At 40.0% G+C, this 17824-nt stretch overlaps 1 protein-coding gene across 1 annotated transcript in view; it reads left to right on the top strand.

The window, feature by feature from the left end:
- Nucleotides 1-17824, top strand: part of CD2AP (CD2-associated protein) — a 136846-nt gene that overhangs the window by 72129 nt on the left and 46893 nt on the right. Inside the window, exon 2 of the mRNA XM_010002423.1 lies at nucleotides 7426-7586. Coding sequence (XP_010000725.1) covers nucleotides 7426-7586 — 161 coding nt within the window. The remainder of the gene's footprint in view (nucleotides 1-7425; nucleotides 7587-17824) is intronic.

Here is a 17824-nt window from a genome sequence, read left to right as displayed (position 1 = left end):
AGCTGACAAGAGTCCAGTGACCTTGTATTGTTTATGCATTATGTTATGATGTGGTTTCGTGGCAGATTTCAATTACATGCAAAACAGCAAGTGGTGAGGGGCAAGATGAGTGTATCTGCAGGGAGAAAATGCTGGTGTTAGGGACCTCACATTTGTACTACATGTGTAGGTCATTTTTATATCCTAGTTCAAGTCTCATCCCATGGACTTAGTACCTATTAAAGTTGAGTGTGTATTAAGGTTGTTTCTGGGCTGCATATCTTCGATTTAATTTTAGTGAAAAGAAATCCAACTGCCTTGCTGTGACACTGCTCCACACTGTGAACTGAAGCACAATAAATGAGGATTGTTTGGAGCTTCATTGAGGAATGTGCATCTGATCTGGACAGTAACAATGATGGAGATGTTGATCTAAGTTGGGTTGGAATCAGTCCTGTCTGTGACCCTGCAGTGAGCTATCTCTGGGGAGATAAACTTGCAGGAACTTGTCACTAAATAGTTTTCTCCCAGGCTGTTTTCTTTATCTGATTCCCCAGTAGTATAAATAAATACTGATTTAAGTGCAGAGCAAGGGAGAGGGACCATGTGAATGCATGCAGAAGAGAGGATGGTATCACAGCATCCCTGGGTTAAGATGTCTGGGAAGTACCTCTCTGCAGTTTTCCTACTTTCCATCAGTGATGGAGCTGTCTTGGGCACTGTGAGAAGGAAAGCAGGAAATACTGCATGTTTCCATCTGCTCAGGGTTCAGACCCTAGGCTGCTTCTCATGCTGATGGCTGTTGGGGCCTGGAAAAGAAGGGAAGGACCTTTTTGCGCAAGAGCAGTGGTCAGAGTGGTTTTCCCAGTAATGGGAAACGTGAGGCACTTCCTTATTCAGTGTCAGGAAGACCGAACCCACATCTGTACCCCAAAAGAATCCTTTGGTCTTTGGGGAACTGGTTATTATGGTCATTATGGGTCATTGTGTAAACAGGAGAGTGAATCACGGGAGCAGGTGCAGAGTGCAGAAGAAGTTGCCTTGTTGCAGAGCAGCGGGAACTCTTGTCCAGGATGTATTTGTCTTTGGTTGCCAAACCCTGGCGCGCACCTGGTGTGTGTGTCTTGCCAGGAGAGCTTCACAGAACTTGTGCAGTTTGGGAAGTAGGGGCTAGATTTTTTTTTTTATAAGGGGAATCCACCAGGCCTCTTTATTTGAGCATATTCAGTGACTCAGGTCAGGCTAACAGGGAACTGTGTGGTGTTGAAGTGGGGAAAAAACCCAGCTTTAACACTTATGGAGGTATTTTCATTGTTCAGCATTTAAACATCTGAACTACTTTTTCGGTGTTAAGATCTGTTTTCAGTGGCCAAACTTATACTATGGTACTACTATTAAAACAGCCGAGATGTATATCTCTCAAATTGTAGGAATGTTTCTGGGGGAAGGCAAGTGGAAGGAGCTTTCTCCTTCAGTCAAACACCTGATTTTGAGATGGGAAGCAAAGTGTAATAGTTGAAGGGATAAGATTGTGTCTTCTCCTGTCTTTTGTTTCTAGGATAAGCTTGCTGTTTGCTGTAAAACTAAATACTTTTGTAACTCTGTGGATGCATTCATATGTAATAATAAAAATGTTAGTTTGGTTTTCTAGGAGACTAAACTTAAGGGATTTTTTTGTGATAGATGTACAAGTGGAAATAACAGTACTAATAAGGTTTGTTTTGCGCATGTAGCAACTCTCTGTTGTCATAAATTGGAAAAGCAAAATCTGTTTCCAGTGTAACTGCAGTTCTGCTGGCAGGATGTTTCTGGAGGCCACACAATTTTCCAGGGTTCACGTTCCAGTAGATTACTTTAAATATGAATTGACCTAAAACCTGCTTGAAGAGACCTTTATGGAGCGTGGCATTTAACTCAAACTCTTCTTGCTGCTTGATGTTGGACTCTGTCCTTCTAGGTCTGTAGCAAGTTTCTGGAATAGCTTGAGAGTTATATGCAAGGATTTTGGTTATCCCATTAATGATTTTATAGATACATATTTTAATTTTATAAGCCATTAAATGTGTTTTTCATGGGATTTATTTTATCTCTGGTTTGTGTCTTCCTGGCTACTACAGAAAGCTATTCTGAAAATGTTGTAATATTCTAAACAAAGTACTGAGAATGTGAAATTGTGCTAGTTGCTGGAAAAGTGCCTGACAGTTACTTCTATTGAAGACACAGGCATGCTAGAATTTCTGTATATTTTTCCATTCTTTTGCTTGATTTATTTATGTATAAAGACCCTCCCAGAGGGTTGCCTATAATATCCAACTCCCAAAGGAGTCTGAGTAGCTGAAGACTTCCTTTGTTTAGAATCAGTGAGGACGGGTGTCCTGTGGCCCTTTTTATCAGGAGACTTGTGTTCTGCTTTGGCACCAGGTTGTGGTTGGCAGAAGAGCCGGTTGTGTAAGTTCTGGAGAAGTGGAGAGTTCACCTGTGCCAGCAGTGACTGAATGTCTTGTGCAGGCAGCGTTGCTATGTTGGCTAACAGAGTGAGCTGGTTGGTCAAAGAGGCAGAGACATTTTCTGTCTTTGCTGTGGGGAACAACTCATTAGTCAGATTGTCATCTTACTCAAAACCAAGAGTTGAACAGAACTACTCCCTTAGCACTGCTGATTTAATCAATTCCCTGCCCCTGAAAATGGGTCAAAACCGTCAGAAAGCACCATCTGGGAGGTTCTCTAATTATGTTAGAAAGCTGTTATGGCTCAATGACAGAAAGCTGCCTCCTAAGGTGTATCTTTGGGTTGAATCATAGAATTGCTGAGACTGAAAGGCACCTTGGAGATCATCTAAGGCAACTCTCCCGCTCAGAGCAGGGTCAGCTACAGCACCATGCTCAGGACTATATCCAGTTGGGTTTTGATCTTGTGTAAGGAGACTACACAGCCCCTCAAGACAAACTGTTCCATTCTTTGATTACTCTTGTGGTATGTGTGTATGTATATGTATTGTGCATATGTATCTTTAAGTGGAATTTTATCTGTTTCAGTTTCTACCCACTGCATCTTGTGCTTTCACTGAGCACCACTCAGTCTTCTCCACACCTTCATCAGTAAGATCTCCCTGAGCCTCATTCCAGCTCTTTCAGCCTTTCCATCTGTGAAGACACTCCAGTCCCTTAGTTATCTTTGTGGCCCTTTGTTGGGTTTACTCCACTATGTTCATGTCTGTCTTGTACTGAGGAGCCCAGAATGGGACCCAGCACTCCAGAAGGATCTGAGCAGAGGGGGAGGATCACCTCCCTTGACCTGCTGACAATACTGCTCGTAATGCAGCCCAAGATGCTGTTGTCCTTCTTTTGCTGCAAGGGAGTGTTGCTGGCTCATGTCACCTTGATGTCCACCAGGTCCTCCTCTGCCAAGCTGCTTTCCAATCAAGCAGCCCACAGTTTGTACTGGTGTATGGGGTTGTTCCTCCGTAGGGACAGGGCTTGACATTTCCCTCTGAACTTTGTGAAGTTCCTCTTGGCCCATTTCCTCATCGTGTTGAGGTCCCTCTGAATAGCAGCATACCCTCCTGGTCTGTCAGCCACTCTTCATGGTTTTGTGTAATCTGTAGACTTGCTGAGAGTGCATTCAGTCCCATCATCCGAATCATTAATAAAGATATTGAACAGTGCAGCACTGACTCCTGGGGCACACCACTGGTGGCTCTCCTCTAGCTGGACTGTGTATCATTGATCATAACCCTTTGAGTGTTTTGGACAGTTTTCATTCTATTTCGCTTTGCAGGCTTGTACTCCATCAGTTTGTATATGACAGTATTATGGGAGAACATCTACTGCTTTCTTGTCATCCAGTAAGGCAGTCATTTCATTGTGGAAGGCTGTCAGGTTGGTCAGCCCTGGTATCCTTTTCATACAGCTTTGCTGATTCCCACTACCACCATCCTGGTGCTCTTGGGTGACACTGACTAAGCTGCCTCCAATGTTTCACTGAACAGAGCTTCCAGCCCCTCAACTGCTGCCAGGGCACTGAACATAGTCTTGTGTTTCTAAATCTGTTCTGTCAGTTATAACAGTCTGTTATAATTTATTTTCTACAATACCCTAATCAACCTGAGTCTGATTTGGCTTGTAATTTTTTTTGTGTTCTTCTCTCTTACCTTGACTGGAAGTATGTGTCAGGTGATAATGACATGTTTATATTTTAATTTGTGCCAAAACAAGATCGCCACTTGTTTGTTAGAGATCTAAGATGAAGACATCATCTTTGTACACAGTGAAGGAGGTGGTTTGTGATGGCCCATGCTGCCTGTGAGGACTCAGGAGAATATTGTCTCCCTCTCAGCTGAGCTTTCATCCTGCTGGATGTGCAAGAAAAGCACAGTTAACCTCTTGGTGTTCAAGTGCAAGTTTGATAAGACTTTTTCATCCAAGATTTAATCACTGCGGACTTAAAAGCTAAGATAATTTCTGTGAGTTGGGTTTGAAGTTGAGAAAGCTGTGTAAAAAAACAGAGAGTGAGGTAACATGGTAGTTTGTTTTGCTGAGGTGCTCTCCTGTACCTTCTACCAGTTGAGCCTTTATGGGTTTTTTTTTAAGTTTTGACCAGCTTATGTTACTGTAGTCTCACTGCTGTCTGATTTTGGTATCTTGTATGTTCTTGGGTAAAGCTTCTAAGTGAGGACTGAAGCATCCAGAAGTGTAATTCAGCAGCATTCAGAACCACTTCAAGCATTCACAAGTATAATCCATGGACCAGCGTGATTCTGATTCCTTGTTATTATAAGGAATTGTCATTCCTTAAAAACATTTTCTGTCATCACTGGATACTGTTTCTCCTCGAGACAATATTCATTCTTGAAGCCCTTTCAGAGACTTATTTAATCTCTACTGTTTTGGTAGTAGAATAGTTTCTTGTCCATCACACTGCAGTCCAAATTACCTGGATGGTTCAGCTAGTACTACTTCTTAATATTTAAAAGCAGTATTTTGTGTGTGTCTTGAGGACCACATAGTAGCAAGATGTATAGCTTCTTGCTGTTTCTGTGTCATCACATAAAAAAATGCTTGGGGTGAAACTACCTTGACATTCCCTATGACCCTTCCTAGGCGAGACAACAGAGTTTAGATCTGTTTTGTGTACGTATCCATGAGAGTGAGGGTAGTATTGGGTATTGCTGATAAGTACAAGAAATTCAGCACCTGAATTTTTCAAACATAAAAAGCTGATGTTAATTTACTGCTATTTGTCATTGGAACATAGAGACACATGGGTGATGACTGGAAGGTTCTTGAGATCCTCCTTTGGTTTTTGGCATGACTGACTCTGTTTTACAGTCTGGAAAAGTGACCAACATGAACGTGTTGTGCATTTCAAGCACAAATACAGAAATGTTCCCCCAAGGAATTGAAGAAGCTTTCAAAATAATTAGTTCATGTTGACATAGGGTGAATATGATTACCTACTGATTCTGTGGAAAAAGGACCAGGTGTTTGGCAGTTCAAGTTGTAGTCTGCAATGCTGTAAGCATTTAGCATGACTGATGTTTTGTTCTGATCCATTTTCCATGTTTAACTCAATAAAACTGTCCTATGGTGTATATGTTGAAGCATAATACCTGCTAATGTGCTTAAAACCAGAATTTATCATGAGAGAAATATGTAACATGAATATTTCTTACATTTTTATGCATTTGCAGATTTCCAAAATGGTTGGGTTGAGTTAATTGGAAGATGACATTTTTATTTCCAGACTGTAGGTGATGAACAACCGTTATTTTTATGACCTGTGGCTGCCAGAATTTCCTATCTCTTGGGCAGTATTTCATGTCAGCCACTCAAAAGACAGTTCAGTACAGAAGAAAGTCAAAACTATGCTTGCTGCAGGCAGTAATGGGGAAATATGATGCTTTGGAGCAAGCTTAGAGAATATGTTTGGCAAAAATAAAGGTGTACAATACAAAAGCTTATGTTAGGAGTTTGAGAGTGTTTATCATGAGGAGATAAGTATAGTTAATATTCAGCTGGGTCCTTTGTTAATGGATGTATTCAGAAAATAGTTTGCCAGACCATTCTAGCTTCTCTTGTATTCATGGCATCATCATGTAGTACTGTGTTTTTTGTGGGGTTTTTTTGGTGGTGTGTTTTTTTTTTTTGTTTTGTTTCCAAGGGTTTTCTGACTTAATCTCTAGGCAGCAGAGAGATAAAGGCTACATTTCAGGGTGCATGCAACAGCACTTTTGATCAAAACCCTCCACAGGTCATAATTATCCATTGATTAGTGGAGCTTTCAGTTAAATACAAGAAATAATACTTTCTCAATTTGATTTCTTAATTTCTGAATTAATTGTTGGATATTACTATGCACTAATAGAATAAAGAGCGACTTGGGGAAAAAACCGTATAAAACCATTCAGGATCTCCATCTTTTAACCCTGTTATGCTCTCATCTCTTTGTGTGTGTGTTGTGATCTGCAGAGGAGAGGGAGGTTTCAGTGAGAGCAGTGTTGTCTTTGCTAGTGCCTGGATATCCAGACTGGATTTGAGTGAGAGGCAATTTGATTATTTGGTTGCTGTACATTTGTGAAAATTTCTGGCATAAAGATAAGCAGAAAAAATAACAAACCAAAAAACCAACAGAATTTCTTGATGAACAGATGAGCCTTTATTGCCAGACAAGCCTTAAGCTGTCAGGAAGCAACTGATGCATCTTGTGCAATAGATGGTCAAGTATGTAAATACATTGCTATGTTCCTCTGAGTAAACTTAAAGTTCACTTTCTTATTCTTCATACATAACCAGATGAACCTGAAGGACCGTGCATTTTACGTGTCTGTCCAATCTGAGTTGTATGATACTGTGAATAGTGCACTTTTTGGCTGTATTACATTTATTGGATCAAAGCTATAAAAACTTGTGTGCAGCAATGAGGTTTTTTTGCAAATATAATAGCAGATGCAAGTGTGAGAGTTGACAGTGTCTTACTATACATGTCCAATTTGAACTTTTCTCCCTCCTTGGCCCCAAATAATGCATTGAGTAAGAAACGCTTGCCCTGTGGGCTGTGAGTCATAATTGATAAATCTTGGGCTGGGACTTAGCAGGGTGGGGGAAACCACTGCCATGAATCCTTTTCACACGACACATGCACAGAAACTTATCTAACACTAACAAAATATGACCTGGTGTCATATTCCTAAATTTACTTCACCCAATTTTTTTTCCCCTATCTCCAAAATGGTTGGGAACGCTGCAATGCACAGATGAGTGTTGCTGTAAGGGAGACTCTTGTTCTTAGAATGTGTTGTTAGGTCTGCCTTTTTGTACACACCTGCTGCTGTAAGGGAGACTCTTGTTCTTAGAATGTATTGTTAGGTCTGCCTTTTTGTACACTTTCAAGTTGCATTTCTCTGAGTCATATTCAATGGGTTGTTTTGATTATTATTTTTTTTTTTAGTGGACTATATAGTGGAATATGACTATGATGCAGTGCACGATGATGAGCTGACGATCCGAGTTGGGGAAATCATCAAGAATGTGAAAAAACTGGAGGAAGAAGGATGGTTAGAAGGGGAGCTAAATGGCAAAAGGGGCATGTTCCCTGACAATTTTGTGAAGGTGAGTTTTCTGCCTTGAGTTTGTTTTACTGTGATTGTACAGCACGCTGGTTATTGAAATGGCTGTAATACACATCAGTTGCATTGTATCAAGATGATTTTTTTAACTTGAAGACCTTTTAGATCATTACATCTTCTTAGTATGCTTTCGAAGGCCTTTTTTGTTGAAGTTCTACTGTTTGTTCTTACTCACTTCAGTGTGTCTTTTGGTCTGGACCCCGGTACCCTATGTTGTCTCCTTCCTACTACAGCAGTGTGCTGACAGTTGTCAGTAGCCATAGCTTCTGCCTGATTAAAGAACCAAAACCACAAAAATGCCCCAAACCTAACCCTACAGAAGACATCAAGCTATGAGAGAAGTGGGGTCACAGCTCAGTCAGCTCAGCTCTAATGAAAAACTGCATCCTTAGGCTGTGGTTGTGTAGGTGCTTCAGCCTGGATTAAGGCACTTTGTTTTAAGGAGCAATTCTGCCCTACCCAGGACTCTCTGGTGCTGGTACTGCCTTTTGTGTGACCATCCAGAGGGACAGGGCAGGGAGTGTGTCCAGCTAAAAGGTATGAACTCAAGCTAGTTTGCAACTTGTTTGGTTTCCTGATGGTGCTCCCCATTTGTCAGCAGCAAGTAATCTGCAACAGGAGGGGTGTGAGGTAGGTGTTCCCCTGGGCTGCAGTACTGGTGTATCCTTGGATTAGTCAGCATCTTGCTGAATATCATCTTTTTCTCTGGGATCGCTTGTCTTGCTCAGTGCTGTGTGACAGACTTGCAGTAGTTGTCTTCTTTCTGAGGTTGCTTCTCAAACTTTTCCTTTAACTTTTTATATTCTGTGTTTGTGTCCTCATTTTAATGTAATTTCTTGTTTGCTCTTTCCACATTCTTCTTGTTTGCATATTTTCTAAATGTGATAATTGAGTTTGCATCTATTTATTAGTTAGTTTCAAAGAAGTCTGCAAAGGAGCAGACACATGTAACTTCTGAAATTCAGAGCCTGCTGAGCTCCAGATATTTTCTCATCTGAACTGTGCAGGTGTTATGGAGATGTTATGCTTTATTTCTTGATGCTTTCTAACCTTGCTAGCAATTTCCAAGGAACCCTTAGTGTAACTTCTGTAAAGTATAATCACAGACAATTTAGATGTTCCTGTCCCCTTTGGAGGGAAATGAATTATTTGCAAAACAAAATAATGAGTTACTGTGATATTTTAATTTATTTCAATCTAAGGGGAAATTTACCCAGTGCTATAAATACTTCTGCACACTTCCTTACATTAAATTTGACAATTTTTTTAGTACACATTACTGAAAAAGCAAAATTACTGATTTATTTACTGTAGAGGGGTTCAAGTATCTACCATTTAAAAACTGGTGGAAATAATCCAGTTGTTCTCAGAGAACACCTTTTACCAAGGAAAAGTTTGTACAAATGCCTATCACTTTTCTAATACTTTAAATTTGTTTGTAGTTTAGTTCAAAATCTATTTTGGGTTTTTTAAGCCCTGTGTAAATAGTAACTTAATTTTACCTTAAGTGATGTTTTGATGATTACTGCATTGATAATGTACTTAATTAGCAAGTGCCACCTAGGAAGAAAGCATCAGACACAGCTCCTCTGGCTTTTGTGTCATCAAGACCATCAATCTACTCAAGAGCAAAGAGATCAGATGTGGCTCGTTTCCATGTTAAATACTGAAATTGTTGGGTGTTTTCTTGCTCTTCTGCAGCTGTGTCTTTCATAAACTTAGTTTTAAATTATTTCTACCCTGAAAAATCTTAATGCATCCTAGCTTCAGTTATTTTTAACTTTACAGCTGTTCAGTATGTGCATGGCTTGGTCAGATATCCTGAGTCACAGGGCACTGTCAGTTTTCTAGAAGGTTGTCCCAGTTTTGGGACAGGGATTGGATGAGTGAAAAGGAAGTTGTCTAGAAGAAAGTTATCTCTCTGGTTTCATGACAACAGGGGTATTTTGCCTTCCTGCTGCTGGAGTTGAGTGCAGTTACTAGGCTGATCTTGGGAACTTTTTCTTTTAAGATAGAATGCATAGGCTGGGAAAGTATTAATTGTTAGGGAAGTGAAAGTCATGGTTTTCTTTATGCCTAATTTGATTATAGTTTCTTCGTAAAAGTTAATGTAGAGTTAGTGATAGTCTGAGAGACTATTTCTGGGGAAGCTGTTGTAGAAAAGCAGGTTTTTTTCTGCCTCCCCCTCCCAACTGTTCTCATTTACTGCTGCAGCAGATTGTTGATACTGCTGAACTTATGAAACACAACTATAACCAGACTGCTTCACATACCAAGCCTCAACAGCTAAACTCAAATGCTCCAGCTTGGCCTGGTGCAATGTCAACACGCGCAGGGTGTGGGTGAGCTGGAGGAGGGAGGTGGAAACAAGCTGAAGCAGGATTGTACTTTGGCCTTGTGATCAAGGAAGGTCCCTTGAGAAATTGATTTACTCACTTACGGTCTTGGCCAGGAGCTCACCATCACTGGGTGGTGTCCTCTCTGTCCTCTGAACTTTCTGTGGGAAATGGTGTCTTACTGGTCTAAGCAGAAACCTCCTAACACCTCCTGCAAGGGGCTTTATGGTTGAGAGCAAGGAGGTATAGCAAGTTGACTGGGAGAGGTAAAGACAAGAAGGATGCTGAAGAGGGACAAATTGCTAACTTCTCATGACCCTCGTGAAAGGGAAAGGAAGCTGAAAGTCTGAATCATACAGTGAGGAGGAAACAGCTGGAAGGACACTAGGCTGGGAGAACCTTGGTTGCGTGGGGTGGATCTCACAGGTTAGGTCAGTAGAAAAGTGACAGGAGAGAGCAAATCAATGTTGTACTGTGTTTTACACATTTGGATGTGAGGCTCTGAAACTGTACTTTGATATTTATTCCTTCCTGAAAGGCTCTTCTTATCCTGTTATGAGTGCAATTTCATGCATGAGGTGAGGATCTGGCTGAATTCATTACCTGGATAAATTTGGGTTGTTTTTGTGATAGATATTTATATGCTGGTTTTTTACTAATTGAATTGAGGTCAGGGTATTACTTCTCCATGCAGAATTTGGATGGTAATTTATAATCTGTTATAATCTAGCATTTGAAGCTAAAAGTGCACGTTATCGACTAGATATGCCTAGCCTCTTCCTGTATAAAATATCTAAACCCATGATAAATATATGATAGATTAAACTGGATGAAGATGGACATATTTTCTTTGTCAAGTGTTTTTAGAGGAGTTCTTCATAAGAAGCCCTTGATTTTCATCAGACAATTGCAGGAGAATTGGGAGAAGGTGCTAATTCCAGCTCATTTGGGTTTTGCTCATTGTGTAAGTTTGTCTCCTCTTTGTCCTGTCCCAGGACAGGAAAAGAGCTTGTTGCCTTGGTGGCAGCTGCACACTGTCTGTGGCTGCCAGGCAGCAGGTGCCTGCTTCTTGCTTGTTTGGAGGACAACCAAAATGTCAACAGGAGGATTATGGCTGCATGCAGCATGGATGTGTTGGATGCCCTAGATTCAGATTGTATCATCACTGTTAAAGCAGATCAGACCCCTTCTGTTCCCTCCAGGGATCCACTAATACATGGGATTTACTCACAGTTTACATGGCTTTTCATACTTAGATTTTTTGAAAGCTTGGAGAAATGAGTCTTTTCTATTTGAATATAAGCTAGTGCTGTCAACTTTATTTTTAGTTGTTAAAGTTGTGCAGGAAATAGATTTTTTTTGTTTGTTTGTTCTTATTTTATCTTTTTTTTTCCTCAAGTCTTCTAAATATTTCAAAATAGTTTTCTCTAGTGGGTTTATGTTTCACATAGTAGTACCAGTTGGGTCTTTGCTGTTGGAAGTGCAGCAAAGGAAGCTGACATGTCTTTAAATGGGTTAGTTTGTTGTACAGACAAATAGGTGAGCTAGGACCTATGTGACTTTGAGATCCTCGTGTACAGAAGGGAATGTATGGAAACTTCCTGTAGAAGTTCTTTAGTGTGAAAGTGGTGAGACACTGGCCCAAGTTGCCCAGGGAGATTGTGGCTGCCTCATCTCTGGAAGTATTCAGGGCTAGGTTGGATGGGGCCTTGGAACAACCTGGTCTAGTGGGAGGTGTCCCTGCCCATGCAAGGGGGTTGGAGCTAGGTGATCTTTAAGGTCTCTTCCAACCCAAACCATTCTATGATTCTATGATACTGCTGGAATGTTGATGCTGAACCAAGCAAACTTCTGCTGGTAATGTTTTAGTTAATTTTTTGTTTTGTTTTGTTTTTTAATTCTACCCAAACTTTTTGCCCATTGATGGCAAGATATTGAAGAAGGTTTGAATCTTGGTGATACCTGGTTCTTGATGTCAGTTGGGACCTGGACATTTTCTGTGAGCTCATCACTTGACAAGTTAACAAATAATCTGAGATGGTCAATCCCAAAAGGTGCAGTTCTTGGTGTTGACTTCCACTTGTGTTGTTTTTCATTAAAAGCAAACAGACTAATTTAAAGGGAACCCAGTAAAGCCTCTAAAACAGCCTCAGTGTGACAGTGTCACTGCAATGGTTAGAGAGCAGCAGGTGTTGTGCAGGTTGGGAGGGAAGTCAGAGGGTAGGATGTCTAAAACAGTCCTGAAACCAGAGCTCATAGGTGATGGAGAAGCTTGCAGTGACTGTATAGTTGAAAGCAAGTAGGGGAAAAAAGGTACAAGCACTTACACTGCTCAGTTGTGAAGCTAATTTCCTTGAATTCACTTTTCAGAAACAATTTTTTTAAAAAAAAATTCTGCCTGTACCACAGTGTTGGATTTAGGACTGCATAGATTTCCAAACCCTGGTATGAAATTGCTCTTCAGACTGTGCATTTATGTTTTAGAGGAGTTGAAATATTTGAATTAGAGTTCTTGTTCCTGACATTGTTATGGCCATTTTTCTTCCTCTTCCTGAATGGACAATTTAAAATAAACAGCTTCATAAATTCCTGAAAGAAATTAGCAGTGGAAACCCAGCTGACTCTTATTGTTTTTTTTGAGAGTGACTTTTCCTTTCTGAAATTCATCATGGTGCAAAATATGCAGACAGACATTAACATCCAGTATGGATTAGAGCAGTGCAGTAATCCTGTTAGACTGAATGTGTGAGTTTTTTGGAGATGTTGAAGTGTATGGGATGTGAAGGGCTTTTTGGTTGAGGGTTGGGTTAATTTTTTGTTTTGTTTTGTTTCTATCTTGTTTGCTTATTTTCAGTAGCTCTACTCTCCAGCCAACTGTTGTGTTGATAAACATGAAGTGATTATTTGCTGTTCATCTTTCTGCTCATTTTTGAAGGTTTTTGTCCATCCATAGCTGAGATTTTTAAGAACTGAAGTTGCTAATTTAATTTATTGCTATCTTAGTTTTGTAACTAACTCTGTGAGTAATATGGCTTTTCATGGCAGTAAAACCAGTTCGCTCATAAGCTCAAGGAAGTAACTCAGATGAGGGAGGAGCAGCGGGTAGATTAATTAGTAGCTTTCATCAGTTAAGGTAGAAAAGTTTGCTGGTAGGCTTCAGGGGCTTTCTAGTGAGCAAAGCTGGACACTTCTACAAGCCTGTTGGGGATGCGCATCACTCCAGCTGCTGCTCAGTAGAGGACGTGCCTGCGGTAGAGCTGGTTCTGAGGAAGCTTTTTGCCTGTGCAGGTGTGTGCAGCTGCTCCTCCTTAGCTTACTGCTGAGCCTGGCTTCTTTTCAGGTTAACACGTGAACTTTGCTCACTGTGACATTTTTCTTCCTCCCCCTGAATAAAAAAAAATAAATCACAGAAGCAAAACTGCAATACTGGGTGTGTTTGAGCAAATAAGTCTTTGGAAGCAGAGAGCTTGCTTTTTTCTCCATGTGTTCTTAAAATAAATATTGCATTTCACAGTAATGAACGTGAACAGCAGCAGAGATTTAAAAATGGTGATTGCAATATAGTTTTTAGATTTTATTTAATAGGTAGTGTAAATTCCTGGCCTTAAGAGTTATTTGTGTAATGAAATTACTTGGGTTTCGTTTAGATTGTGTACCCTTCTGTAGTTTATAGCGATGCTTAGGAACTGCTTGCATGAATAAATCCTTTTAAAAATGGTGATTTGTTTTTAGAGACTACTTTCTTATTCGATTTCCTGGTCTGTGTGTGTGTTCACATAAATAAAACAAACCCCAAGGCCCTCTGCTTACCTTAAAAGCCACCCTAGATCAAAAAGGTTAGAGTATTAGCTCTGTGTTTATTCCCTTCTTCCATTGTTCTCACTGGTGGGATGCTGTTAAGCACCGAGTGTGCTGTGAACTGGTGAGAGAAGTTTGGGCTGAAAGCTCCTTCAAGCGAGGCAGCTTCCATAATTCCTTTTCAAAAAAAGAAAATTGACCTTGCCTAGAACTTTAAACAGGAATTGTGGAGTTGGGCGAGGTTGTGGGTGAGGCAGGGTCACTCACTTTTGGGTTGTTCCTAATTTTAACCTAGGCACAATTGAATGGTGTAGTTATGTTAATTAAAACAAAAAGACAAACAGTCCCAAACAGATTAATAACTAAGCTTTTAAACAATGTACAGGGTAAGCCATGTGCATTTAGTTGGAAGTAATTATGATGTCTTTATAGAATGGAGTAAAACTCCACAATTGAGGTGCTGCTCTGCTAGGTGTTCTGTCTGAATCTGCATCCATGTAAAGCTTGGAGAAAATGAGATGTGCAGTAATTTATCAGTCCTGTCAGTCACATTGTATTTCAGTTAGTAGAGCTTTTTCCTTTGCTTTAGTGTTGTTTTGAGGAAACCATCGTGGCAGTGGTTTGTGTGGTGAGGTGAGACCAAGGAGCTTGGTAGCTTCCCAGGCAGAAGGAGGCAACCCTGCTTGTAAGAAGGCGATGCTTACTTCAAAGCTGGTAGTTACTGTTTTTCAGAAACAAAGATAACACACAAGACTGAAAGCCGTATGAAGTAGTTTTGGTTTCCATGCTGAGTATATGAGAGAAGTGATGGGTGTAAGCCAGCTCTGTCTTCTGGCAAGGAGTAGAGCTGAGAGCTCAGCCTGCTGCTTGAAGACCTGTTGCCGATATAATGGTGCCATGGATTGGAGAAGTAGTGCCACTGGAGCGTGTGTAACCAGGGGTGCCATATGGGTTTGCCTGAGCTGCTCCTGCTAATCCTGTCCATCAGTGACATGTGTCTGGGATTTGAGACAATGGTGATCGTGATGCCTGTGCTTGCGAGGTGAGAGACGGGTCTCTACTAGCCAGCTATTTTGGCCTGAAAAATAAGGAAACAGATTTATTCAAACCAGAATGTCAGGATAAGTAGCTTTGGTGACCTTTGCTTATGATGGGGAGCCATTGTTTCTAAAAATAATTAAAAAACAACAAACCAAATAGCCAGCTGAAAGCATTGGCAGGTACAGCCAGTGGCACTGATGCAAAGACATAGTCAGTCGTATGTGAGAGTTTTCACTGAGATTCAGAGCTCATCATGGGTTATTCTTATTCCTGTGACTTTTGCAGACCAATCACTGTATTGTCTGCTTGACCAGTCAGGCCTGAACCAGCTGAGTTCCCCCTGTAAACTGACTGTATCTGGTATGAAGAGGGGACAAGCAATGCCTTGGTGCTTTGATGACACAGCTGTGCCAGCACGGCCGCTTGTGGGCATCTGCGTTCCAGGCTGGTTTTTGGTATTGTTGCTATGTCCACACCTTGGATTCCATTGCCTTATTGGTGTTGATTGGCACTGTGCTAATTATCTCATAATCTGAGACAGAATAGGTATGTTGATTAGAAAAAGGAAGCATGAGGAATTACGTGGCTATATGAGTTATTTATCCTGATGGACTGTGAATGTGAAATGGAGTGTGAAATGTCACAGATGTTTTCCTCAAAAGTTAACTATTTAAGTGCAGAAAATTTGGTGAAATAATGTGGCCCTTTCCCTGTTCTAGATTAGCACGTGTATTTTAAAATAATTTAAAAAATGACCAGTTTATAAGATTTCAGTTTGCATTTGAAAACTGTTGTTTCACTGTAAGAGTAAAAATCTGTAGTGCTGTGATTTTTTTTTCATGGCTGAATGTGACCAAAGAATGAGGAAAACACTGGTGCTTCTTTTAATATTTTATATTTTAAAATATATTAATATATTATATGTTTTAATATACTATGTTGCCATGAGCAACAGTGTGGGAGAAATGGAAAGAGCTCCTAAATTTTGCCTCAGTGGCAGTTCTGGTATGGAAGGGAACTCAAGGTTTTGTTCTGAAATACAGCAGGATAAAACATATATGAGTTATTTATCCTGATGGACTGTGAATGTGAAATGGAGTGTGAAATGTCACAGATGTTTTCCTCAAAAGTTAACTATTTAAGTGCAGAAAATTTGGTGAAATAATGTGGCCCTTTCCCTGTTCTAGATTAGCACGTGTATTTTAAAATAATTTAAAAAAGAACCAGTTTATAAGATTTCAGTTTGCATTTGAAAACTGTTGTTTCACTGTAAGATTAAAAATCTGTAGTGCTGTGATTTTTTTTTTCATGGCTGAATGTGACCAAAGAATGAGGAAAACACTGGTTCTTCTTTTAATATTTTATATTTTAAAATATATTAATATATTATATGTTTTAATTTATTTTGTTGCCATGAGCAACAGTGTGGGAGAAATGGAAAGAGCTCCTAAATTTTGCCTCAGTGGCAGTTCTGGTATGGAAGGGAACTCAAGGTTTTGTTCTGAAATACAGCAGGATAAAACATGATTAATGACTTGTGTGAATCCTGCTTAGTATGCTAATTTTTCTCACTGATTTGAGTTATTCAAGTTTCTTGATTGTACACGTGCCTCTTGCTTTTTCTAAATGATGTATTGGCTTGTCATGGTCCTCTGTTGTAGCTGCACACTCCTGGGCACTCAAAGAGCTGCTCAGTTTGTGTTGGGTGGTTGCACAGACTAGTCTGGAAGGGACAACAGTATATACAGGTAGTTACTTCTCCTTTATCCACATGAAACAGTCTGTTCTTTTGCTCTTCCTTATTTAGTTGATTTGTGCACTTGATTTGTGCATAATTTTATAACTTCCTCTCTGAGCACTGGAGAAAGGTAACTGTTGTCTGGCTGGAAGCTTGCAAACAGGGTGTGTTCCATCAGATGGTGTTTGCAACCACCTTTGAGTAAACTCTACAAAGTATCACCAGTGTCTTGTTCAGCAGTAAATGTGCAGAAAACTTACTTTTAAGTTGAGACTTTTACTGTATACAGAAGTCTATAAATACAGTCATAAATCTGTACCTTGGAATTAGCATATGTAATAGTACCAAAAAGGTCAGTTATCCAGGGACTGTGATATATAATGTTTGTTACATCCTGGGAGGCTCTGGGTGTGTATTCCGGCCTTGTATTTTTAGTACTTTTCCATATGTCTAATAAATCAACATGTGTATACACCCAACACAGTTAATATTAAATCTGTTCTTCTTTTTATGAGTTTGAAGTGGTCTGCTTGGGAACTTGAAACTTGAACTTGTGTGAGACTAGTTCATCTTGCCTGTCATAGTGTTTGCACCACTTGTGGATTTCTTTTTTCAGGGGTGGGGGGAGAAGTTAGTTCTGCTTTTCTGTGGTGTTTTCAGTATTAATTTTTGAATGTGTTTTCCTTCCTTGAACACTGAGTTCTGTATATTACAATGAACTGATCTCAAAGTTATATGTGGTAAATTTTTGCTTAGCTTAAGCTTTTTGTGTACTTTTCCACTCCTAAAAATGTTATTTCTGTGGATATGAGTTCATTTGCTTCAATTTGAAGTAATTTCAAACTGTTAAAAACTGATGATGATGGGCCCTGTCACACCTTTCTGCTTATAAAACAGCAGCAGAAAGCAAGCTGTGTTTTTAGTTAAAAATGTTACTTAATGGGAATCTGTGCTAAAATATGATATCAGACCACTCTTAATTTTTTGCTGGGATTCAGAGGTTTATATTTTTAGTTTTGATTCAGCAAATCTCATAAGTGTATTATTTTAGGCAAGAGTTGTGATGGGACATGGATGTGGCAGTGTTTTAACTTGCTTTAACCTTTGTGCAGAGGTGGCCACGAGTGAAGTGCTGGAGGTTTTACAGGGAATAGAGAGAGAGAGAGAGAGAGGGGTGCCCTGGAAAAGGGGTGCAGGGAAGAAGGAAGCAAAGTATGATAGTGGATGGAGGAAGCTAGGATGATGGTGACAGGGATAAAGGGTTGTCCTGAGCTAAAAATGAAAGTGGACTGGTGGTGATTAATGAAT

This window comes from Chaetura pelagica, unplaced genomic scaffold (assembly GCF_000747805.2).
Source record: "Chaetura pelagica isolate M959 unplaced genomic scaffold, ChaPel_1.0 scaffold46, whole genome shotgun sequence".
Taxonomy (NCBI): domain Eukaryota; kingdom Metazoa; phylum Chordata; class Aves; order Apodiformes; family Apodidae; genus Chaetura; species Chaetura pelagica.
Note: the sequence above shows the minus strand (reverse complement) of the source record. Positions and strands in the feature narration are given on the sequence as shown.